General features: G+C 43.9%; 1 protein-coding gene across 1 annotated transcript; it reads left to right on the forward strand.

Moving 5' to 3' along the window:
- Positions 1–3,202: 3,202 nt before the first annotated feature.
- On the forward strand, positions 3,203–21,531 carry wu:fc21g02 (DNA-directed RNA polymerase II subunit RPB1). The gene is made up of 11 exons (XM_038981964.1): positions 3,203–3,306; positions 11,077–11,122; positions 11,928–12,130; positions 12,442–12,523; positions 13,040–13,324; positions 14,986–15,197; positions 15,459–15,494; positions 17,478–17,558; positions 17,842–17,955; positions 18,921–19,022; positions 19,154–21,531. The coding sequence occupies exons 2-11, from the start codon at positions 11,077–11,079 to the stop codon at positions 19,247–19,249; spliced, it is 1,257 nt and encodes a 418-aa protein (XP_038837892.1). The 5' UTR covers positions 3,203–3,306; the 3' UTR covers positions 19,250–21,531.
- The last annotated feature ends 3,164 nt before the right edge of the window (positions 21,532–24,695 follow it).

Here is a 24,695-nt window from a genome sequence, read left to right on the forward strand (position 1 = left end):
GACTGTTTTCTCTGCTACCGCACGGCAAGCGGTACCGGGGCGCCAAGTCTAGGACCAAAAGGCTCCTTAACAGCTTCTACCCCCAAGCCATAAGACTGCTGAACAATTAATCAAATGGCCGCCAGACTATTACATTGCCCCCCCCCCCCCCCCCCCATTTGTTTTGTACACTGCTGCTATTCGCTGTTTTATTATCTATGCATAGTCACTTCACCCCTACCTACATGTACAAATTACCTCAACTAACCTGTACCCCCGCACACTGACTAGGTACCGGTACCCCCTGTATATAGCCTCGTTATTGTTATACTATTGTTTTACTTTTTATTATTTGGTAAATATTTTCTTAACTCTTCTTGAACTGCACTGTTGGTTAATGGCATTTTCACGGTAAGGTCTACACTTGTTGTATTCGGCGCATGTGACAAATAAAGTTCAATTTGATTTGAAATGTGGCCTGTCCTCGAGGGCCCTCACAGTGTTCTACAGGAGCACCATCGAGCTGCATCAAATCAAAATCAAATCAAATGTATTTATATAGCCCTTCTTACATCAGCTGATATATCAAAGTGCTGTACAGAAACCCAGCCTAAAACCCCAAACAGCAAGCAATGCAGGTGTAGAAGCACAGTGGCTAGGAAAAACTCCCTAGAAAGGCCAGAACCTAGGAAGAAACCTAGAGAGGAACCAGGCTATGAGGGGTGGCCAGTCCTCTTCTGGCTGTGCCAGGTGGAGATTATAACAGAACATGGCCAAGATGTTCAAATGTTCATAAATGACCAGCATGGTCAAATAATAATAATTACAGTAGTTGTCGAGGGTGCAACAAGTCAGCACCTCAGGAGTAAATGTCAGTTGGCTTTTCATAGCTGATCATTGAGATCATTGAGATCGGCTATCTAGAGACAGCTCCTGCTGTCTCTAGATAGTTGAAAACAGCAGGTCTGGGACAGGTAGCACGTTCGGGGAACAGGTCAGGGTTCCATAGCCGCAGGCAGAACAGTTGAAACTGGAGCAGCAGCACGGCCAGGTGGACTGGGGACAGCAAGGTGTCATCATGCCAGGTAGTCCTGAGGCATGGTCCTAGGGCTCAGGTCCTCCGAGAGAGAGAAAGAGAGAATTAGAGAGAGCATACTTAAATTCACACAGGACACGGGATAAGACAGGAGAAATACTCCAGATATAACAGACTGACCCTAGCCCCCCGACACATAAACTACTGCAGCATAAATACTGGAGGCTGAGACAGGAGGGGTCAGGAGACACTGTGGCCCCATCCGATGATACCCCCGGACAGGGCCAAACAGGCAGGATATAACCCCACCCACTTTGCCAAAGCACAGCCCCCACACCACTAGAGAGATATCTTCAACCACCAGCTTACCATCCTGAGACAAGGCTGGGTATAGCCCACAAAGATCTCTGCCATGGCACAACCCAAGGGGGGGCACCAACCCACAACCTGGTACTGCCTCTGGCCCCCCCGATCCTCCCCCAACGGACATTTACCCTGCCTCCACCCCAACGGACATTTACCCTGCCTCCACCCCAACGGACGTTTACCCTGCCTCCACCCCAACGGACATTTACCCTGCCTCCACCCCAACGGACGTTTACCCTGCCTCCACCCCAACGGACATTTACCCTGCCTCCACCCCAATGGACGTTTACCCTGCCTCCACCCCAACGGACATTTACCCTGCCTCCACCCCAATGGGGATTTACCCTGCCTCCACCCCAATGGACATTTACCCTGCCTCCACCCCAATGGGCATTTACCCTGCCTCCACCCCAATGGACATTTACCCTGCCTCCACCCCAATGGGCATTTACCCTGCCTCCACCCAAATGGACATTTACCCTGCCTCCACCCCAACGGACATTTACCCTGCCTCCACCCCAACCGGCATTTACCCTGCCTCCACCCAAATGGATATGTACCTTGCCTCCACCCCAACGGACATTTACCCTGCCTCCACCCCAACGGGCATTTACCCTGCCTCCAACCCAACGGACATTTACCCTGCCTCCACCCCAATGGACATTTACCCTGCCTCCACCCCAACGGACATTTACCCTGCCTCCACCCCAACGGGCATTTACCCTGCCTCCACCCCAATGGACATTTACCCTGCCTCCACCCCAACGGGCATTTACCCTGCCTCCACCCAAATGGATATTTACCCTGCCTCCACCCCAACGGACATTTACCCTGCCTCCACCCCAACGGACATTTACCCTGCCTCCACCCCAACGGACATTTACCCTGCCTCCACCCCAACGGACATTTACCCTGCCTCCACCCCAACGGACATTTACCCTGCCTCCACCCCAATGGACATTTACCCTGCCTCCACCCCAACGGGCATTTACCCTGCCTCCACCCCAATGGGCATTTACCCTGCCTCCACCCCAATGGACATTTATCACTGTTAGTTGTAAATATGTATAAATGATTACCTGCTCCCCCTGTCATGCGGACTTCCTACCCCTGCTATAATTTATTGCTATCAATGTGGATTAATACAATTTCTTTCACTTTAGGTTAGAGGCAATACCATTTTAGAGTAAGCTAAACTAGAATGAACGTCTAAATTAGAGCACATGATTTAGGCCTAGGCTCTGAGAAAACAACGTTTTCTAGGCTTCTAAAGACTATTAATAGTAAGCTATAACAAGTTATCATTGTCAAACAGTAAATATCATTATTTTGAGAGAATCATCTAGATACATTGTCTCCTCTGTATCTTCTAGACTACTTCATCCCAAATGGCACTCTTCATCCCAAATGGCACTAAGAGGAACAGAGTGCCATTTGGGACTATCTTACTGATGAATCAATGTGGGAAGTCACGTGTGCCCTGGACGGGCTTCAGTGTTAATGCCGCGTTTAAGACAACTGGGAACTCGTGACGTCAGTGATCTTGAGGTCGGAAAGTCGAAGCTCTAGACAGAGGCCCGAGTTCCCGAGTTGGAATTCCGAGCGGATTGACCGTTTAAATCGATTATTCCCAGTCGGTGCTCGTTTTTTTTTTCACAGTTGTTTTCAACCCACTAAAGTCGGAAGTCGTAGATTTCCTAGTTCCTAGTAGATTTGAACGCGGCATAAATACGCGAGGAATTTCTGCTGCCCCGTCTGTCATTAGCAGTCTCACCACGCCCGCGCGTTCTTTTCACTACGCTCAGACTACCCTTTTAGTTCTACCATCTCCGGTCACTGCGTGAATCTCCTCCCGGAAAATAGAGAGAGACACTGTTATGAGGAGAAAAACAGCAAAATAATCACCTGGATTCTTTCATATCAAGGTATGTAGCCTATCTATATATTCTGCATGCACAATAAGAAGTGTGTGCGAGCTCCATGTTTACTGCTCAAAATGAAATGTTCCATTGTGGCTTTTAGTTTATTCAGCCCGTTTCTTTGCAACATAGGCAATTGACACTCTTTGTATGATTTACTTCAGTTGCCTTGTTCAGTGATGTTTGTTTGGAATTTACTTTGGAGATTCTTGTTATTTTTATTGCGTCATGTTCCACGGTGTCTGGACGCTTGCGTGCGAGCCTCCCTGTCTCGTGCAAGGTGGGTTGTGCGTGTGCGCATATTGTTTTGAGTCAGACTCGCTATCTCCCGGGTCACACAGTGAACCGCACTATATGCGTTAAATGCCCAGTGCAGTCAAAAACGTGACAATCCTGTGTTTTTATGTATATTTGAAGAGTTTAATTCCAAAACGCTATATAGCCATGTTCAGAAATGTTGTTTAAAACCTGTTTAGGATGGGTGTTCCGCTAGCGGAACTCCTCCCACATTCCACTGAAAAGGCAGAGCGGGAAATTCAAAAAAAATTTGTTGTTGAAATATTTAACTTTCACACATTAACAAGTCCAATACAGCATTTGAAAGATAAACATCTTGTGAATCCAGCCAACATGTCCGATTTTTTAAATGTATTACAGCAAAAACACCACGTATATTTATGTTAGCTCACCACCAAATACAAAAGAGGACAGACATTTTTCACAGCACCGGTAGCATGCAGGTAGCATGCACAAAGCCAACCTAACTAACCTAGAACCAACCTAACTAACCTAGAAACAACTCCCTCAGATGACAGTCCTATAACATGTTACACAATAAATCTATGTTTTGTTCAGAAAATGTGCATATTTGAGCTATAAATCAGTTTTACATTACTGCTACCATCATAGCTAAAGTCAGAAATAGCACGGGAGTAGCCAGAGTAAATACAGACACCAACGTCAACTACCTAATTACACATCATAAAACATTTCAGAAAAATATATGGTGGATAGCAAATGAAAGACAAAGATCTTGTGAATATAGCCAATATTTCCGATTTTTAAAATGTTTTACAGCGAAAACACCACGTATATTTATGTTAGCTCACCACCAAATACAAAAGATAGACAGACATTTTTCACAGCACCGGTAGCATGCAGGTAGCATGCACAAAACCAACCTAACTAACCTAGAACCAACCTAACTAACCTAGAAACAACTCCCTCAGATGACAGTCCTATAACATGTTACACAATAAATCTATGTTTTGTTCAAAAAATGTGCATATTTGAGCTATAAATCAGTTTTACATTACTGCTACCATCATAGCTACCATCATAGTTACAGTCAGAAATAGCACGGGAGCAGCCAGAGTAAATAGACACCAACGTCAACTACCTAATTACACATCATACAACATTTCAGAAAAATATATGGTGGATAGCAAATGAAAGACAAAGATCTTGTGAATATAGCTAATATTTCCGATTTTCTAAGTGTTTTACAGCGAAAACACAATATATCGTTATATTAGCTTACTACATTAGCTAGCACACAGCATCATTGATTCTAGTCGAACGGTAGCATAGCACAGTTCGACAGATATATGAAAAAGCATCCCAAATTGGGTCCTTATCTTTGTTGATCTTCCATCAGAATGTTCTCCAAGGGGTCCTTTGTTCAGAAACGTCTTTATTTCGATCCAGAACGAACGATTTCCCTCTTGAATTAGCAAGCACACTGGCAGTGCGACGCTAACCTCTCCATCTTGACAAAATTCTTGCGTCGCATCACGTCTAAAGTCCAGAATAAATTTCAATAATATAATTAAAATATATTGAAAAAACATACTTTAGGATGCTATTGTGACATGTATCGAATAAAATCGAAGCCAGAGATCATATTCATCAATAACGAACGTTTTCCAGGAGGCGATACCAGGTCCAAATTCGCGCCTCCCAAAAAAAAAAAAATGGCGGTCCTCTCAATCAAAGAGGTTGTATTCAACCCCTGAACGAGATAATCACCTCATTTCTTCTCTCACTTCCGCATGACACCCAGGGGAAGGCGTATGGCGTGTTTCTACAGTCATAAGTGACAAGCCCTTTTATAGACAAGCCTTTGAAGAGAGACCTCGATATTGGAAATCTCACTTCCGGATAGGAAATGTCCTGTAAAAATAGTTCTGTTTCACTTAGAGAAATAATTAGAACTGTTTTAGAAACTAGAGAGTGTTTTCTATCCAATATTAATAATAATATGCATATTGTACGAGCAAGAATTGAGTAGGAGGCCGTTTTAAATTTTGAACGATTTTCCCCAAAAGTGTAAACTCCACCCCTAATCCTAAAGAGGTTAAATAAATCATTGTTTTTTTCACTATGTAATCATGGCATGGGGTTGTTCAATTACATACATGTATTTGTTTAAAATCTCACTTGATTGTTATGTTATTGTTTTACTTTTTATTATTTGGTAAATATTTTCTTAACTCTTCGTGAACTGCACTGTTGGTTAAGGGAATTTCACGGTAAGGTCTACACTTGTTGTATTCTGCGCATGTGACAAATTACGTTTGATTTGAAATGTGGCCTGTCCTCGATGGGCCTTGCACCATCGAGATCATACTGCCGCTGACCCCCAGCCATCCCCCAACGGACATTTACCCTGCCTCCACCCCAATGGACATTTATCATTTTTACAGTTGTAAATATGTATAAATGATTACCTGCTCCCCCTGTCATGCGGACTTCCTACCCCTGCTATAATTTATTACTATCAATGTGGATTAATACAATTTCTTTCACTTTAGGTTAGAGGCAATACCATTTTAGAGTAAGCTAAACTAGAATGAACGTTTAAATTAGAGCACATGATTTAGGCCTAGGCTCTGAGAAAACAACGTTTTCTAGGCTTCTAAAGACTATTAATAGTAAGCTATAACAAGTTATCATTGTCAAAAAGTAATTATCATTATTTTGAGAGAATCATCTAGATACATTGTCTCCTCTGTGTCTTCTAGACTACTTCATCCCAAATGGCACTCTATTCCCTATAGTGCAGTACTTTTGGCCAGAGCAGTACACTAAGAGGAACAGGGTGCCATTTGGGACTATATTACTAATGAATCAATGTGGGAAGTCACGTGTGCCCTGGACGGGCTTCAGTGTTAATGCCGCGTTTAAGACAACTGGGAACTCGTGACGTCAGTGATCTTCAGGTCGGAAAGTCGAAGCTCTAGACAGAGGCCCGAGTTCCCGAGTTGGAATTCCGAGCGGGTTGACCGTTCAAATCGATTTATCACAGTCGGAGCCCGTTTTTTCCCCGTTTTCAGTTGTTTTGAACCCACTAAAGTCGGAATTGGTAGATTTCCTAGTTCCCACTTACGAGTTCCCAGTAGATTTGAACGCGGCATAAATACGCGAGGAATATCTGCTGCCCGTCTGAACACGCCCGCGGGTTCTTTTCACTACGCTCAGACTACCCTTTTAGCGCTACCATCTCCGGTCACTGCGTGAAGCCCCTCCCGGAAAATGGAGAGAGACACTTATGAGGAGAAAAAAATTAAAAAATTCATTATCTAATCATGGCATGGGGTTGTTCAATGACAGACATGTATTTGTTTAAAATCTATCACTTGGTTTAATTTCAGAGACAAAATAATCGTATGTTTTTTTCAGCAAAATGCTATAGGCTACATATATCCGCCTCACTCTCAAATAAATAAGTAGTACTGCTAGGTTTTACACAGTCAAATGTATTTATTTATAAAGAACTATACAAATGATACATTTGTGACATTAATGTTTAAAAAATGTTTACAAAAATAATTCAATACAGTAATATGAGATCTGTATTCAAAACATTTACATTTGACATTTTAGTCATTTAGCAGATGCTCTTATCCTTAACGACTTACAGTAAGTGGATTCATCTTAAAATAGATACTTGAGATACCCACATATCACAGTCAAATATACAGGATATGAACATTCCATTTCAGTTAAACAAAACAAAAAACAATAAGAAAGGTCTATTAACCCATATTCTCCTCCCTCCCCGTTGTCTCCAAACTTCTCTGCCAATAACAGCTAGTTTTCAGTTTTACCCTCCCCACTCCGACCACTCCAAGACAGTCCTAGCAAAATTCTTGCTTGAGAAATATCTCTTTGCTAAGAAGCTTTTTTTTTTTTTTTTTTTTACCATTTATATTGAAAACAATAACAGTAAGATACTTAATTGTTACCCAGAAATGATTTGACATTGAGATAATAACGTCTGCATTGGACCTTTTAAAGAAAATATCAAATAGTAGACTTCCTTCATTCCTAGAAATCTGCTTGATGTGGTTCTGGTTCATCATTGTTTGTTAGATTTTTGTTGTTGCTTAAATTCCATTGTCTCATTCCCAAAGGAAATCACTCTCTGTAGATTATACAGCCCCATGTGAACTGCCAGTTCTCTGCAGAGACGGCCACTACTCACTGTAGTGTTCTATGGATCCTCAACAGTTTGAGGCCGTTTAACATCTACAGTGGGGAGAACAAGTATTTGATACACTGCCGAATTTGCAGGTTTTCCTACTTACAAAGCATGTAGAGGTCTGTAATTTTTATCATAGGTACACTTCAACGGTGAGAGACGGAATCTAAAACAAAAATCCAGAAAATCACATTGTATGATTTTTAAGTAATTAATTTGCATTTTATTGCATGACATAAGTATTTGATACATCAGAAAAGCAGAACTTAATATTTGGTACAGAAACCTTTGTTTACAATTAGAGACCATACGTTTCCTGTAGTTCTTGACCAGGTTTGCATACACTGCAGCAGGAATTTTGTCCCACTCCTCCATACAGACATCCTTCAGGTTTTGGGGCTGTCGCTGGGCAATACAGACTTTCAGCTCCCTCCAAAGATTTTCTATTGAGTTCAGGTCTGGAGACTGGCTAGGCCACTCCAGGACCTTGAGATGCTTCTTACGGAGCCACTCCTTTAGTTGCCCTGGCTGTGTGTTTCGGGTCGTTGTCATGCTGGAAGACCCAGCCACGACCCATCTTCAATGCTCTTACTGAGGGAAGGAGGTTGTTGGCCAAGATCTCGCGATACATGGCCCCATCCATCCTCCCCTCAATACGGTGCAGTCGTCATGTCCCCTTTGCAGAAAAGCATCCCCAAAGAATGATGTTTCCACCTCCATGCTTCACGGTTGGGATGGTGTTCTTGGGGTTGTACTCATCCTTCTTCTTCCTCCAAACACGGTGAGTGGAGTTTAGACCAAAAAGCTCTATTTTTGTCTCATCAGACCACATGACCTTCTCCCATTCCTCCTCTGGATCATCCAGATGGTCATTGGCAAACTTCAGACGGGCCTGGACATGCGCTGGCTTGAGCAGGGGGACCTTGCGTACGCTGCAGGATTTTAATCCATGACGGCGTAGTGTGTTACTAATGGTTTTCTTTGAGACTGTGGTCCCAGCTCTCTTCAGGTCATTGACCAGGTCCTGCTGTGTAGTTCTGGGCTGATCCCTCACCTTCATCATGATCATTGATGCCCCACGAGGTGAGATCTTGCATGGAGCCCCAGACCGAGGGTGATTGACCGTCATCTTGAACTTCTTCCATTTTCTAATAATTGCGCCAACAGTTGTTGCCTTCTCACCAAGCTGCTTGCCTATTGTCCTGTAGCCCATCCCAGCCTTGTGCAGGTCTACAATTTTATACCTGATGTCCTTACACAGCTCTCTGGTCTTGGCCATTGTGGAGAGGTTGGAGTCTGTTTGATTGAGTGTGTGGACAGGTGTCTTTTATACAGGTAACGAGTTCAAACAGGTGCAGTTAATACAGGTAATGTTTGTATTATCTTTTACCAGATCTAATGTGTTATATTCTCCTACATTAATTTCACATTTCCACAAAATTCAAAGTGTTTCCTTTCAAATGGTATCAAGAATATGCATATCCTTACTTCAGGTCCTGAGCTACAGGCAGTTAGATTTGGGTATGTCATTTTAGGCGAAAATGGGGGGAAAAGGGTCCGATCCTTATTAAACGGTTATGCTTGTTTCCTAGATTTTATATATCATGCCGGAGAGACGCCCGAGAATAGGCTATACGTCATAATAAATCATTTATAAAAAAATAAAAAAACACATTATAAATTGCATGCTATGGGCTACAGGCCTGTTGTGGAATGGTCGATGTAGCCTAATCATAGATATGATCAGTTTCTTTATAACATCTCTGTAGTCACTTGAAATGATTATGATCGGTTTAGTGTGACAATGATTAAAATAAAGTTTCAGAGATTGTTTGATGTAACCAGCTACACAAAGGCTATAATAGTTCTATACCTATCACAGAGCCATATTGCCAGAGGATCATGAAATGTGAAGCATCGAATTCCACACTGTGACTCACACACTTCTGAAGCGTGCAAATTCCAGAGGATGTGGGTAGCCTGCGTATTTTTCCACGGTGGCTGTGCTGTGTGTGGGAGAGGACCGTACGCATTACAACAACAGGAAGGGTTGTAACAATAAAGTTTGTTCTGAGACAGGACGGGGGGTAGCGGTGTGGCCGGCCATGTTGTGTAACCTTTATTTAAATGTAACCTTTATTTAACTAGGCAAATCAGAACAAGTTCTTATTTACAATGACGGCCTACACCGGGAAAACCCGGACGACGCTAGGCCAATTGTGCGCCGCCCTATGGGACTCCCAATCACGGCCGGTTGTGATTCGGGAGCCCACGTTACCTTGGTAACTCCATGGACCCCTAAGTGTCTCAGAGTAGGAATGCTGGGGATCAGGATCAGTGTATCTTTTTATAGTATAATAAATAAGAGAGGGGTGTGATCATTTCAGTTTTACGATTTTACTTTAACATTTTGTAAAGGTAAAGCTGCAAATAGCTCAGTTGATTTGCATTATTTGCTCTCATCTCTAAATCCGACAAAAAATCGGAACTCATCATGAGGGGCCGCAGTTGCCCACAACTTTTTTTGGGAAATGTATCTGAGGGCCTTCAAAAGAGGGGCCGCTGACCTCGTTTCCCATCACGGCACTAGAAAAACTGCTCCTGACTCATATCGATGCCACATAGGCCGTTTTCAAATGGATTCGTTGCTTTTTAAAGGCAGTCACTCTTTGTGTTCCATGAAGTTTACTGATTACAATTCTATATTTTTTTTTTTTGGTGGGGGGGGGGGGGGGGGGGGGTTGATCCAAGGGCCTTCAAAAGGGGGTCTGCGGACCTCTAGTTGCCCATCCCTGTTGCTCTTCACATCTTCTCCTGACCCACTAGAGACCTCATTTATAGTCTGGACAGGCTGTGGCCAAAATGGCACCCTGTTCTCTATCAAATGCATGACTTTTGACCAGAGCCATGGTCAAAAGTAGTGCACTATTTAGGGAATCAATGCCATTTGGGATGTGGCCTCAGTCTCTAGTCTCCTCGATCCAGTACCAAAAGGGTTGAGCCAAGACCAAACGTTGGAAACACTGTCCTAACATGCCCTACCCCTGCTTGACTGACTGTAACAATCACTCCACCGGTTTTGTTGTGACTTTAGATTGCACAGAAGACATTTTTGGTGTAGTTGTACTGTATAAATGATCAGCGTCACTGTAAATTGGGTTCTTTTATTTATTCATCATTTAGTTACTTTTGTTGTTTATTTGTTTGTCTGTCTTACACCCCCCCCACAACCTGTTCATAATATAATTTATCATATTTATTGTGATATGCCATTGCTGTCTATGTCAATACAGATGATGTGGAGTCTTTGGATCCTGCTGGGCACTGTTCTCAGTGTGGGTGAGTTGGAGCTTCCTGTGTATTCCCTTGTTTTTTTTTTAAAGAAAGAAAAGACCGTTTAGAAATGACAAAGGGATACAGGGGTGGAGAGGGGAGAAAGCTGGAAAGAACGACAGTGATTTTAACCCGGTCTCCAGCCGGGAGTTGCATGTGCGTTGTGAGCGGGGAGTGTCACCCCACGGCTCTTCCGTTCATTTAGCTCTTTACATTCCACTGAAAGGTCATGAACAAACCCCCCCCCCCCCCAAAAAAAAACGTGTGAGAACACAGTTGATGGACAAATGAAATCCTGGAGGAGGATTCGGTTGACATTTCAAGATGAATGGACAGGAATGTTCAAAAGTAGGTAGGGCCCACTACCGCTAGTACTACGCCGACGTCATTGTACCTGTTATAGCTCCTGCACCACACCTTCCTACACCACCAACTGCATTAGTCAACAGCAGAAAACTAGGGCCCATCACTAATGGCACCCTATTCCCTATATAGGGCACTACTTTTGACCACGGCCCCACAGTGCACTTTATAGTGAAGATAAGATGCCATTTGGGACATTGTCAGCAGATGTCAAGAATTTGTAGATAAAAGTTGTTTTAAAAGCGTTTCAAGCTACATTATCTGTGTTTACCACGGCTTCAGATAATGTTGAATAAAATGTGTTAATCCTCACTACCACACTCACTCTCTCTCTCTCTCCCCCCACTTTCGCTCTCATCCCTATTCTTCTTCTCTTTCTCTCTCCCTCCCTCCCTTCCCTCTCTCTCCAACCCCATCTCTTTCTCTCTCTCTCGCTCTTTTTCTTCAGATGGCTACGTGGTGCCCGACCTGCACAAGCGTCTGTCCCACGGGCGTCAGCTGAAGATCTACCTCCCGAAGAGTGCTGAGAAGCTGGAGTTCACCCCTGCTGCAGAGCCCCTGAAGACATACCAGTACTGGGACCGTGGATCCCGGTCCACCAGGGGAAAAGTGTCTGGGACAGGAACCGACAGGAGCTGGTATCTGGACCAAGTGAGTGACTGTCTCTTTAATTGTCCAAGTCAAATTTCCCCTCGGGGACAACAAAGTATATCAAATCAGATCATACCACCAGAGGTCATTGGTTTGAGGGGATGGTTTCCTACTTATAACAAAAAACACCACTTGGTTTTGACCGGTACTATTAATATTACTTAACACCCGTCCCACCAATGCACCTACCATCCTCTATCTCTTCAATTAATATATTATTAAAACATTTTTGTGAAGAGATTTTAAATGCACTTTTAAATAAAGTTTGATTTGATCGTCCCTGTTAAGTGTTTGACCTTTGCCCCCTGAAGGTGACTTACAAGGACCAGGGGACCTATGTCCAGAGAGACTACTGGAACAAGGAGATCTCCTCGCTCAAAGTGGCCGTGACCAGTGAGTGCTTTGCATGTTATTTAAAGGGATATTTTGGGATTTTGGCACGAAGCCCTTCATCTACTTCCACAGAGTCCGATGAACTCGTGGATACCATTTTTATGTCTCTGCTTAAGTTTGAAGGAAGTTGCTAACTAGCTTCAGCGCAATGACTGGAAGTCTATAGGAACAGCTAGCATGCTCTAGAGCTTGTTAGCATTGGCTCGCAAAACTACCTCTAACTTCCTTCATACTGGACGCAGAGGCATAAAAATGGTATCCACGAGTTCCTCTGACCCTGGGACTACGGCTATCCCTTTAATTATTGCCCTTTGTTATTGTCGGATAGTGTACAGAACTTTTTTTGTCTTGGCCTTTGTCTCTGTTTTTCTCTCACTCTTGCTCGCTCCTTCCTTCTCTCTCTTTCCACCTACTGTCTCTCACCCACCCCCCTCTCTCTCACCCCTTCATGTGCACCCTCCTCCCCTCTTTCTCTCACCCTTTTCCTCTAATGCAACATTTTCTTCCTTTTCTCAGCCAGGCGCGAGTACACAAAGTGCGTGGCGGGCGAGGAACTCCACATCTCATTGGAGGGCATCGACCAGGCCGACGCCACGCTCTCCTTCTCAGGCGCCAACGTCAACGTCACCCTGGTGCATGATGGGGCAGTGGTGGCCCAGGACCTCCCGGACTACTGGAACCGGGTCAAGTCCCTTTCCACCAAGATCAGCATCCAGAAGGTCAACACCTCGGACGTGGGCCACTACACGCTGAAGGACACGAGAGACCGGGTGGTCTCCATCGTCAGGATGGAACTCACCGGTTGTGGTTTTGCCGTGTTGCCATAGATTGTTAGTTAGCTCTGCAGCGTTACTTACTTCTACTGAGTTATCATGAGTGTGTTGGGAGGGGTACCACTTCCCTCCAAACCTTGGTCTGCGCAGACGCTGTCGGCGTTCCAAATCCTGAAAAGAAATCTACAGTTATTTGTCACATGCTTCGTAAACAACAGGTGTGGGACTGGTGAAATGCTTAGTTACGGGCCCTTCCCAACAATACAAAAGGAAAAAGAATAATAAATGTATAATAATAACAAGGAATAAATCCACAATGAGTAACGATACCTTAGCTATATACACAGGGTACCAGTACCCAGTCGATGTGCAGGGGTATGAGGTAATAAGGCTGTAACGTAACACGTTGTTACGTTAGCCTTATTCTAAAATGTATATAAAATAAATAAATAATCGTCATTCATTTACACACAAAGCCCCATAATGTCAAAGCGAAGATAGGTTTTTCGAAACTTTTGTAAAATACAGAAATATTGAGCGTAGGTGCATCCTGTTTCCATTAACCATCCTTGAGTTTCTACAACTTGATTGGAGTCCACCTGTGGTAAATTCAATTGGTTGGACATGATTTGGAAAGGTACACACCTTTCTATATGAGGTCCCACAGTTGGACAGTTCATGTCAGAGCAAAAACCAAGGCATGAGGTCGAAGGAATTGTTCATAGAGCTCCGAGACAGGATTGTGTCGAGACACAGATCTGGGGAAGGGTACAAAAAAAAATATTCAGCATTGAAGGTCCCCAAGAACACAGTGGCCTCCATCATTCTTAAATGGAAGAAGTTTGGACCCACCAAGAGTCGGCCAGCTCTAGGAAGGCTGTAACGTAACAAAATGTGAAAAAAGTAAAGGGGTCTGAATATTTTCCTAATGCACTGTACATATAGGTAGGGGTAAAGGGACAAGGCAACAGGATAGATAATTAACAGTAGCCGCAGCGTATGTAATAAGCACCCCATGGCACCCTATTTAGTACACTGGGCTCTGGTCAAAACTAGTCCACAAATATCCAAGTATGCTTAGTACATAGTAGTAACACATTGTAAGTAGTAACAAGTCAGAGAGATACAAACTGGTGCTGTATAGAGACAAGTGGTGTTGGCTGTATGGAGACACGTGGTGTTGGCTGTATGGAATTCTTAGAATTAAATTACCTCTGTTAGGTCATGTTTGAGTACGTAATGGAAATAGACACAGCATCAGGTTCCCTTCCCAACGGTCTGGTATACTGGCCCTTCGTTCCAAATGGCACACTATTCCTGATATACTGCACTACTTTTGACCAGGACCCATAGTGGAATAGGGTGCCTTTTGGGATACACATTGTTTGGCTCGCAGCTCATATGTCTCTGTCACTAATTAGTTGGTTATTTGTAGGACTACAGGGCTGCTCGGTAAGCTATGGGGGTAATGGGAAAGAGGGGGGTGGGGTGAGAGGGATGTGAGGGGGGATAGAATACAACATGCATAGAGTGAAACACATGTCGTCTGTCAATCACTCCCTCCTGTTCCCCTTACGGCTTTGCTATGTCTCCCAAATTAACTCTCTCTCCTTCTGCATCTCTCTCTCCCTCTCCTTCCTCCTCTCCTCCCTCCCTGTGCCCCCCACCCCTCCCTCTATCCCCCTCCAGACAAACATGAGAATGAAGCAGGCAACCCCCTCATGGCCCTCCTCCTCCTGCTTGGTATCCCCGCCAGTATCTGCTTCTGTTGCCGGAAGAGGATCTTCAAGAACAAATCCCCCGACACCACCGCCATCCAACTGGACAACCCCGAGACTCTGCACCCCCCTCCCGGCTACAACACGCCCGGAGGAGGGGTGTCCCCTGGACCTGGTGTCCCGGTAAGGGATAGTTAGATGGTGGCTTGGCTACGAAATGGCATCCGATTCTCGCCATAGGTCTCCGGTCAAAACTAGTTCACTCTGGAATATGGTGCCATTTGGGACAAATCCCATGTAGAAGTTGCCCTTAGGTTCCTCCCTCTAATCTGTCTCCCTTCCCATGCTGTACTACTGTAATAATGACATTGTTGCAGTAACGCATGTTGTTTTGTAGCTGAACGGTAATAACGTGACGTGTTTTATTTTCTGTGGTTATTGCAGACGTTCTATCATGGCCCAGGCCCAGATCCTAACATGGTACATTATCCATTCATTCTTTATTCACTTAAATACTGTGGTGTGTTGGTTTGAGTATGCCTTGTGTTTTATATGTCATTGGAATAGATAGTGATTCTATATATACAGTCGTGGCCAAAAGTTTTGAGAATGACACAAATATTAATTTTCACAAAGTCTGCTGCCTCAGTGTCTTTAGATATTTTTGTCGGATGTTACTATGGAATATTGAAGTATAATTACAAGCATTTCATAAGTGTCAAAGGCATTTATTGACAATTACATGAAGTTGATGCAAAGAGTCAATATTTGCAGTGTTGACCCTTCTTTTTCAAGACCTCTGCAATCCGCCCTGGCATGCTGTCAATTAACTTCTGGGCCACATCCTGACTGATGGCAGCCCATTCTTGCATAATCAATGCTTGGAGATTGTCAGAATTTGTGGGTTTTTGTTTGTCCACCTGCCTCTTGAGGATTGACCACAAGTTCTCCATGGGATTAAGGTCTGAGGAGTTTCCTGACCATGGACCCAGAATATCTATGTTTTGTTCCCCGAGCCACTTAGTTATCACTTTTGCCTTATGGCAAGGTGCTCCATCATGCTGGAAAAGGCATTGTTCGTCACCAAACTGTTCCTGGATGGTTGGGAGAAGTTGCTCTCTGAGGATGTGTTGGTACCATTCTTTATTCATGGCTGTGTTCTTAGGCAAAATTGTGAGTGAACCCACTCCCTTGGCTAAGAAGCAACCCCACACATGAATGGTCTCCGGATGCTTTACTGTTGGCATGACACAGGACTGATGGTAGCGCTCACCTTGTCTTCTACGGACAAGCTTTTTTCCGGATGCCTCAAACAATTGGAAAGGGGATTCATCAGAGAAAATGACTTTACCCCAGTCCTCAGCAGACCAATCCCTGTACCTTTTGCAGAATATCAGTCTGTCCCAGATGTTTTCCCTGGAGAGAAGTGGCTTCTTTGCTGCCCTTCTTGACACCAGGCCATCCTCCAAAAGTCTTCGCCTCACTTTGCGTGCAGATGCACTCGCACCTGCCTGCTGCAATTCCTGAGCAAGCTCTGTGCTGGTGGTGCCCCGATCCCGCAGCTGAATCAACTTTAGGAGACGGTCCTGGGGCTTGCTGCGCTTTCTTGGGTGCCCTGGAGCCTTCTTCACAACAATTGAACCACTCTCCTTGAAATTCTTGATGATCCGATAAATGGTTGATTTAGGTGCAATCTTACTGGCAGCAATATCCTTGCCTGTGAAGCCCTTTTTGTGCAAAGCAGTGATGACGGCACGTGTTTCCTTGTAGGTAACCATGGTTGACAAAGGAAGAACAATGATTCCAAGCACCACCCTCCTTTTGAAGCTTCCAGTCTGTTATTCAAACTCAATCAGCATGACAGAGTGATCTCCAGCCTTGTCCTCGTCAACACTCACACCTGTGTTAATGAGAGAATCACTGACATGATGTCAGCTGGTCCTTTTGTGGCAGGGCTGAAATGCAGTGGAAATGTTTTTTTGGGGATTCAGTTCATTTGCATGGCAAAGAGGGACGTTGCAATTCAGCTGATCACTCTTCATAACATTCTGGAGTATATGCAAATTGCCATAATACAAACTGAGGCAGCAGACTTTGAAAATTAATATTTGTGTTATTCTCAACTTTTGGCCACGACTGTATGTGTGTGTGTGTGTCGTTTTCTTATCTTTGTCTTGTCATGAACCATAATGTGTTGAGTATATAAGTCCTTCTATCTAACTTTGGGAACTGTGGTTGTCCATGTTAGTATCTGTTTATGTACAGTACTTGTATGAGTATATCGCATATAGTATTCAATTCAAAATACTTGATTTATCCCACGAGGGTTAATTGTGTAGGCAGGAGTGCGGATACGTAAAAATAGCATCCAAGAACATACAACATAATCACAACACCAATAGTGTTTGTATGTTTGAGTCCCTCTGTTTTACTGAGGGAACTGTGGTGCTCCTCCATGTACAGGGAGGTTACCCTCAGGTTTACCCTCCCCCCAACCCTGGGATGCCAGGCCAGCCTCAATGGACCAGACCCCCACCTCAACCAGTGAGTCCATCCATCTCTCCTCTCTCACCTTCACTATTTTCTCTCTCTCTCTCTCTCTATATATATATATATATCTACCCCAACATCTCTCTCTCTCTCTCTCTCTACCCCAACAAGTGAGTCCATCCATCTCTCCTCTCTCTCCATCTGTTCATTATATCAGCAGTTTGTATGGTTATTGTTAGGAAACCCTCATAGTCCCCCTGTCAGGTGTGAAACTCCTCAAGAGAAGGAATAAGGAAGATGGAGTGTGACAGTGTTGTTTTGTTGTGGTTTGTTTCAGTGCTTCAACCCAGGCTACCCCCCCCAGGACCCTATGTACCCCCCTGCCCAGCCCCCACAGTGGAATGGCCCACCACCCAACCAGCCACAGTACAACCCTGGTGTTCCTCCGATGGTAGGGATTTATACTCTACCCTACTCTACACTCTTAGAAAAAAGGGTTCCAAAAAGGTTCTTCGGCTGTCCCCATACAGAGCGCTTTTTGGTTTCAGGTAGAACCCTTTTCCATTCCATGTACAACCCTCTGTAGAAAGGGTTCTACCTGGAACCAAAAAGGATTATCCTATACCCTTCAAGGTTCTACATAGAAAATAATGTACTAAGAGTGTACTCTGTTCTATTCCACTCTATGCTAGTCTACCCTATTCAATTCTATTCTACACAACTCAACTCTACAAATCAGCCCCTACTCCTCTTCCCTCTGTTCTACGATCTAACTCTGCCTCCCCTCTGACCACTAACAGTAGAGTGGGCCGCCCAACCAGTACCCTGTGGCTCCTCTGACCACTAACAGTAGAGTGGGCCGCCCGACCAGTACCCTGTGGCTCCTCTGACCACTAACAGTAGAGTGGGCCGCCCGACCAGTACCCTGTGGCTCCTCTGACCACTAACAGTAGAGTGGGCCGCCCGACCAGTACCCTGTGGCTCCTCTGACCACTAACAGTAGAGTGGGCCGCCCGACCAGTACCCTGTGGCTCCTCTGACCACTAACAGTAGAGTGGGCCGCCCGACCAGTACCCTGTGGCTCCTCTGACCACTAACAGTAGAGTGGGCCGCCCGACCAGTACCCTGTGGCTCCTCTGACCACTAACAGTAGAGTGGGCCGCCCGACCAGTACCCTGTGGCTCCTCTGACCACTAACAGTAGAGTGGGCCGCCCGACCAGTACCCTGTGGCTCCTCTGACCACTAACAGTAGAGTGGGCCGCCCGACCAGTACCCTGTGGCTCCTCTGACCACTAACAGTAGAGTGGGCCGCCCGACCAGTACCCTGTGGCTCCTCTGATTTTGATCCTTCTCCTCTCAGAGTGTAGTTAGTACGAGTGTGTGTGTGGAAGCTTGCGTAACTGTGTGTGTTTCAGGGGTATGCGTCGGTGATGTACAGCGCCCCCTCAGGGAAGGAGGAGATAAAGATGGAGAACATGTCTCCTGCTGATCCCCTCCTTGCCCATCCACCACCCCAGGTCAGTCCTCACTCACTCTCTCATACACACATACACCCTCTCACATACATACACACACACACACACACACACACACACACACACACACACACACACACCTTCTGACATTGTTCCTCCCTCCTCCCCCCCAGGTCCCCCCGCCCGCCTCTGAAGCTCTGCACTCCACAGACGGAGCCTTCCAGGTCAACATTGACACAGGGAAAAACGCCCCCACCAACTTCCTGTAGAACGCCTGTCGTCGGTCCAATCGGGAGCGGCCTTAGTAATGTTGCCACGGCTCCGTCTCGAATACGGTGCAATGGCTTCCTTTCTCCTCTCCTTGACTGTGACCACTTCTATAAATGGATAGGAGAGGAAGCAGTATGTTGTAGATGTAACTGTGACCTAGACATTGCCCCTCAGTTCCCCTATCCAGCCTTTTCTGGTGAGTGTTGTACTGTTTTCTGACATAAGACATATTATTATACCTTTTAAAAAGGCATATTTAGATGACCCCTGTTAAACCATGGGGCCTGTTTGCCATTCAAATTAGGGAGGTGTTAAACAATGGAAGTGTTAATGAATTTCCCTGCAAAAAACAGATCCATTCTCACAGATACCTGTTTTTTGGTTACAGGGTCTGGAAAAAACAGGTTTCATTACTAGGTCTCGAGGTGGTTTTTAAATGTACCCATGTTTTTTTTTTTACTCCCTACCCCATTCACATATACAAAAAAGAAAGTAACCAAATGTAAAAAGAAGGGTTTTTGTCTCTGTGTAAATGGGATATTAGTGAAGGAAAGGAGATCATTTAAAAGGACTATTTCCTGTATAGCTGTGATGAAGTCAGTCAAAATGTCTGGGGGGAAAAAAACTTGTCTGAAACCGAATCAGAGGCCATGATCCCTACCCTTCTCCAGAAGTGTGCGCTGACTCACTCCCTCTCAAGCATTTAAGCATTGGATTGGTGCAAAAAATGTCTTGAGGGAGTTTCCACCATATTCCCAGTCCATTTATTTTTAGAAGTGGAGTGGACAAGAGATTTGGAATGTAGCCAGTGTGTAGCCCATAGAGAATGAGAGGCCTCTAGTGGCCAAAAGGCAGTATTGGCATGGGCAGCGCCATTGAGGGCTTCCACCAATTTAATGTATGGCATCTATCAAACACTGGTCGTGTTCCCCTGCTGAGACGTTGCATGCATCAACCAATGGTTGCGTGCCACGTCATCGATTGTGCCGTCGTGCACAGTCGATAACATGTGGTTAGCTGATAAGTAAAATAGCTATCCAAGAGTTGTATGATCTGGCATTCGTCAGCAATGTCTGAGGAGAGGAACACAACCGATAACTGCCTTTCAGGGTTCTACTGGAACCAAAAAGGGTTCTACCTGGAACCAAAAATAGGGACAGCCGAAGAACCTTTTTGGAAATGTTTTTCTAAGTGTATCATAATCCAATCAGAACCCACATCACTCCTAATCATACAATCAGAAGGCGCTAGGACAACTCATCATCCACTCAGGGTAGACCAAGCAAAGCTCTCCGCCAGTCAGGTAGCTACTTCCTGTTGTGTATATTTAAACAGTTGTGTGTGTGTGTGTGTGTGTGTGTGTGTGTGTGTGTGTGTGTGTGTGTGTGTGTGTGTGTGTGTGTGTGTGTGTGTGTGTGTGTGTGTGTGTGTGTGTGTGTGTGTGTGTGTGTGTGTGTGTGTGTATATATATGCAAATACGATCAGAAATGCCTTTACTTGCCAAAGTATAGCTGTTTGTCATTATATGCATGGTGCATCATTTTAGTTCTACATATGAAACTACTGTCATTTCAACAGTAGAGTCAAATAACTGTTTAGGCAGTTTATTAATACACTGGGAGGGCGCTATTTTATCTGCATCCCCCTCAAAAGTAGTGTACTATAGGGTGCCATTTGCAACACGTGTCTTGGTTTAAAAGGCACATTTTGGTATTTAAATATAAAATCCTATTATCGTATTTAATGTATTTTAAATAATGAAGCACTCCTGAAGGTTTTACAGGCAGTGGGCGCGTTCGAGCGGATCACTTTTTTGTCCACTTTTGTCAAGTCGGTGGCCATCGTTGGTCACCACCTTTTCAAAGTGTGATGCATTATGGGGATAAAAATGATCCCACTTGTGCCTACATATCGACTGCATGAACTTGACAAAAACCATGTGATCAAAGGTCATGAAGTTTTGACTGCAAGTTTCTGCAGTTGCTCTTCACCAACTTCATCCTGCAGCCGTCACCTGCATTGTGGGATGCTCTATTGTCAACCAATCATTAGGGTGTTTTTGTTTGACCCACACGAACGTGACCAAAGACATGACTGAAACAGGAACCAACTTTGCCTTGATTTATGTATACAGTGGATATATACAAAATGAATGTGACATGAGTCTCTCTCATTGTTTGTACAATGTACACACATGATTTCAAATTATGATTGTGTGATATGGGAGTTGGAGACATTATTATTTTAACGTTATAAAGAAATACTTTTATAACAATGGCAACACTGCTATGTTCATCTGAGATTTGTTGTAAAACCACGTGTCCAACTTTAGGCTGTCGCAGTTACTCCTCCCCCGATTTCACTCCTCGAATTTAATCTCGTCGTTTGCTTAAGCCTTACCACGCAAACGCATCCAGTGCCTTCATCTCCTCTGTCAAGGGGAGATTGTCCTGGGGTGTATTCATAAGTGCACAATGCAAACAGTAGAAAAACTTTCTGCAATGGAAACAAGCATTTATTTTTTGGGGACAAATTCAGTTAGTCCCTACCCGTTACAACCTGGTTGCTTCCTTTAGGTTCCTAATGAGTGTACAATCTAGAAGAAAATTGCCACCTTCTATACTTTGTAGAAATTACACAAACATGTTACAAAACCTCCAGGGCGCCCTATTGTAGCGGGCATTGATGCAGTAACAGCCCCTCTATCTACTTTTGTTTACTTTTTTTATTAGACCACTCGCAGAACAGCTCCCCTAGAGGACACCAGCAGTATGATCTCTATTATTGAATCTCTTGATCCTCTCCCTGAGAATACCTTGTTAGTTACTTTTGATGTTGAGTCGTTATACACAAATATTCCACACGAGGGCAGTAATTGAAGCTATGGAACATTTCCTTCTGCAACGTGACCCGAATGAACTACCTTCCAGTGCCTGCATTATAACATTGGCTGAAATAGTACTCACACAACTATTTCATGTTTCTAAATGATTTATTTATTCAGACGAAGGGTACTGCTATGGGATCCCCAAGGCTCCTAATTATGCTAATTTGTATGTGGGTTACATGGAGAAACGGTCTATTTTCAATCCTCTCAATGTTTTCTTGTCTAACATTATTTGGAAACGGTATATTGATATTTTTGTTCTATGGAGGGGTGATGCAAAACAGCTCCAGGCATTCCATGCTTTTCTTAACTCCAGTTCTGAACATTTGAGATTTACTATGCAATCTGATACAAGTCAAATCAGTTTTCTTGATCTTATGTGAAAATAATGTTCTAGACACTGATCTTTACAGGAAACCTACTGATCGTAACAGTTTGAGGGCTGATAGTTGTCACTGAAAGAGATTTGCGTCAGTTCAAATCTGGCATCAGGACAAAATGTGATTCATAGTCACCGAATATATGTTAAGTATTTTAATTAAACTCATACGATAAATGGTAAATGCAATTTTCGTATATACAGGTTCACTGGATCTCCTCGCAGGGTAGATCAGAGAACTGTGGAATGTACTCAAAATAGTAGTTTTATACTATGACAATTTTATTCTCAACTTGCCCAGTTGGCCTATCATAATAGAGGTTTAGCATGGTTCATACTCTTGCTCCTCCTTTGTGGGCCCCCGAACTTGTCCAAGCCCCTTGGCGTTTTCCTTCTCCACATCTGGTTGTTGGGTAGAGCAGCTCCATCCTGTGTCCCCCTCGATTCTACACTGAAACAGTTCCTAATATGGTATTGTCCAGTCTCTTCACCATCCTGGTTGGCCCAGAGTGATGCACCCCTCCCCTCTCCAGACCGTCCACAGCTTTTATGGCCTGTGGTGGTCAGTCCTTACCCACCTACACACACCCCCCTCTATATTGTGTGTGTGTGTGCAACAAAACATCATTCACCTTCAACCAATATGCTAACAGCCTATAGTGCATAAACATAAATCCTAACATCACCCACTTCCCTTGAAAAATAGTTTTACAGCCAATTCTGTCGAATCAAAAGAATTTGCAAAAAACAATCAGATTTCGACAGAAATATGGCTGAGACGCAAAGAAAATTCAAGGAGAGGGGGTACAAAAATGATCAGATTAATTTCGCCATTGAGAAAATTCAAAACAAAACATTACCTTTTTCAAGGTCAGTCTCGCAAAAATACGCATTCTTGCGTTCTAACTACCCGCTATTCAAAGTGCTCTGAACAAATTGAGGAAATCGTTCAAACATTGGCACATTCTAAAATCCGATGACAATCTCGGTAATGTGTTTTCGGACCTTCCCTTGGTCGTATTCTCGCCGGGCAGAAATCTCAGAGACCAATTGGTACTCTGATTTACCACCCCAAGATATTCCGAACAACGTCTATTTGCGCCCCTACTGAATATAAATTACAAATGTAATGGCTGTGCTCAATGCAATGGCACTTATAAATCTAGACCCTTCTGTAATATTTGTGTTGTGGAGAAATGACCAGGCAGGAGACAGGAGTACAGTTAGATTTCGTTTAGTCAAAACCTCGTGCTCTACAGTTCCCGGCACAATAGTGCGCATGTGCAGTTCCTATTAGGTGTAGTAACGTAACACATCACTGCTTAGTAACAGCATAGTAACTAATATAAACAGATGTAGATCCCAGATACTACACCTTCAAACAGGGAAATCGATCCCCATCAAAGGTGTTATCACCTGCTCCACTAAGGCAGTTATTTATCTTATAACTTGTCCTTGTGGTAAAAATTGTGGGTAAAACAAAGCGCGAATTAAAAGTACGTATCTCAGAGCGTCGTAGCACCATTAGTTGCAAAAACTTGACTTACCCAGTTCAAACCACTCGACTTCGTCTCTGCATTATATTGGCATTGAACATGTCACCCTCCCTAGGAGAGGGGGTGACCTTGATAATTTATTGTTAAAACGAGAGGCTGCCTGGATCTTTAATTTAAAGACCCTTGCTCCCTTCGGTCTCAACGTAGACTTTGATCTGAAGCCATTCTTGTGATTACTGTGACTTTGCCATTGTAATTGTTTGTAAGCTTGTGTAGTCTAAAATGAATCTATGACCATATGCTATCCATTTGTTTTTTGTATGGTGTTCTTTGTATGCCATTTTTTATATTTGAGAATTAACCAATGATATTTGGCCATGATTAGATATGTGTCTTTTGACACTATATAAACGAGTCTACCCGCAGTGTTTGTGATTATACCCTGATGAAGACAGCTTGGCTGTCAACGTTGGACATTACATTTTTGCATCTGAGCTCCTAGAGTGTGCGGCTCTCCTTTTGTTTTCAAGTTTCCTAATAAATGTACCCCTGGTCAGCTCAAGGGGACAGGAAAAATAATTTTACATGATTAGATTCAGGGACAGGTCATTTCCTGACCATGTAACCAGAACAGGAAAAACTCCTGGCCCTAGTTGGTCAAGGGGATAATCTCAATTGGAGAA

Source organism: Salvelinus namaycush, chromosome 42 (genome assembly GCF_016432855.1).
Source record: "Salvelinus namaycush isolate Seneca chromosome 42, SaNama_1.0, whole genome shotgun sequence".
NCBI classification, from domain to species: domain Eukaryota; kingdom Metazoa; phylum Chordata; class Actinopteri; order Salmoniformes; family Salmonidae; genus Salvelinus; species Salvelinus namaycush.

What these genes read in the sequence shown, in the direction of transcription:
- wu:fc21g02 (XM_038981964.1), top strand. Translation starts at nt 11,077, where the DNA reads ATGATGTGGAGTCTTTGGATCCTGCTGGGCACTGTTCTCAGTGTGG. An exon ending in GGGCACTGTTCTCAGTGTGG is followed by an intron (nt 11,123 to 11,927) that starts GTGAGTTGGAGC and finishes CTTTTTCTTCAG; the next exon opens with ATGGCTACGTGGTGCCCGAC. An exon ending in GGAGCTGGTATCTGGACCAA is followed by an intron (nt 12,131 to 12,441) that starts GTGAGTGACTGT and finishes TGCCCCCTGAAG; the next exon opens with GTGACTTACAAGGACCAGGG.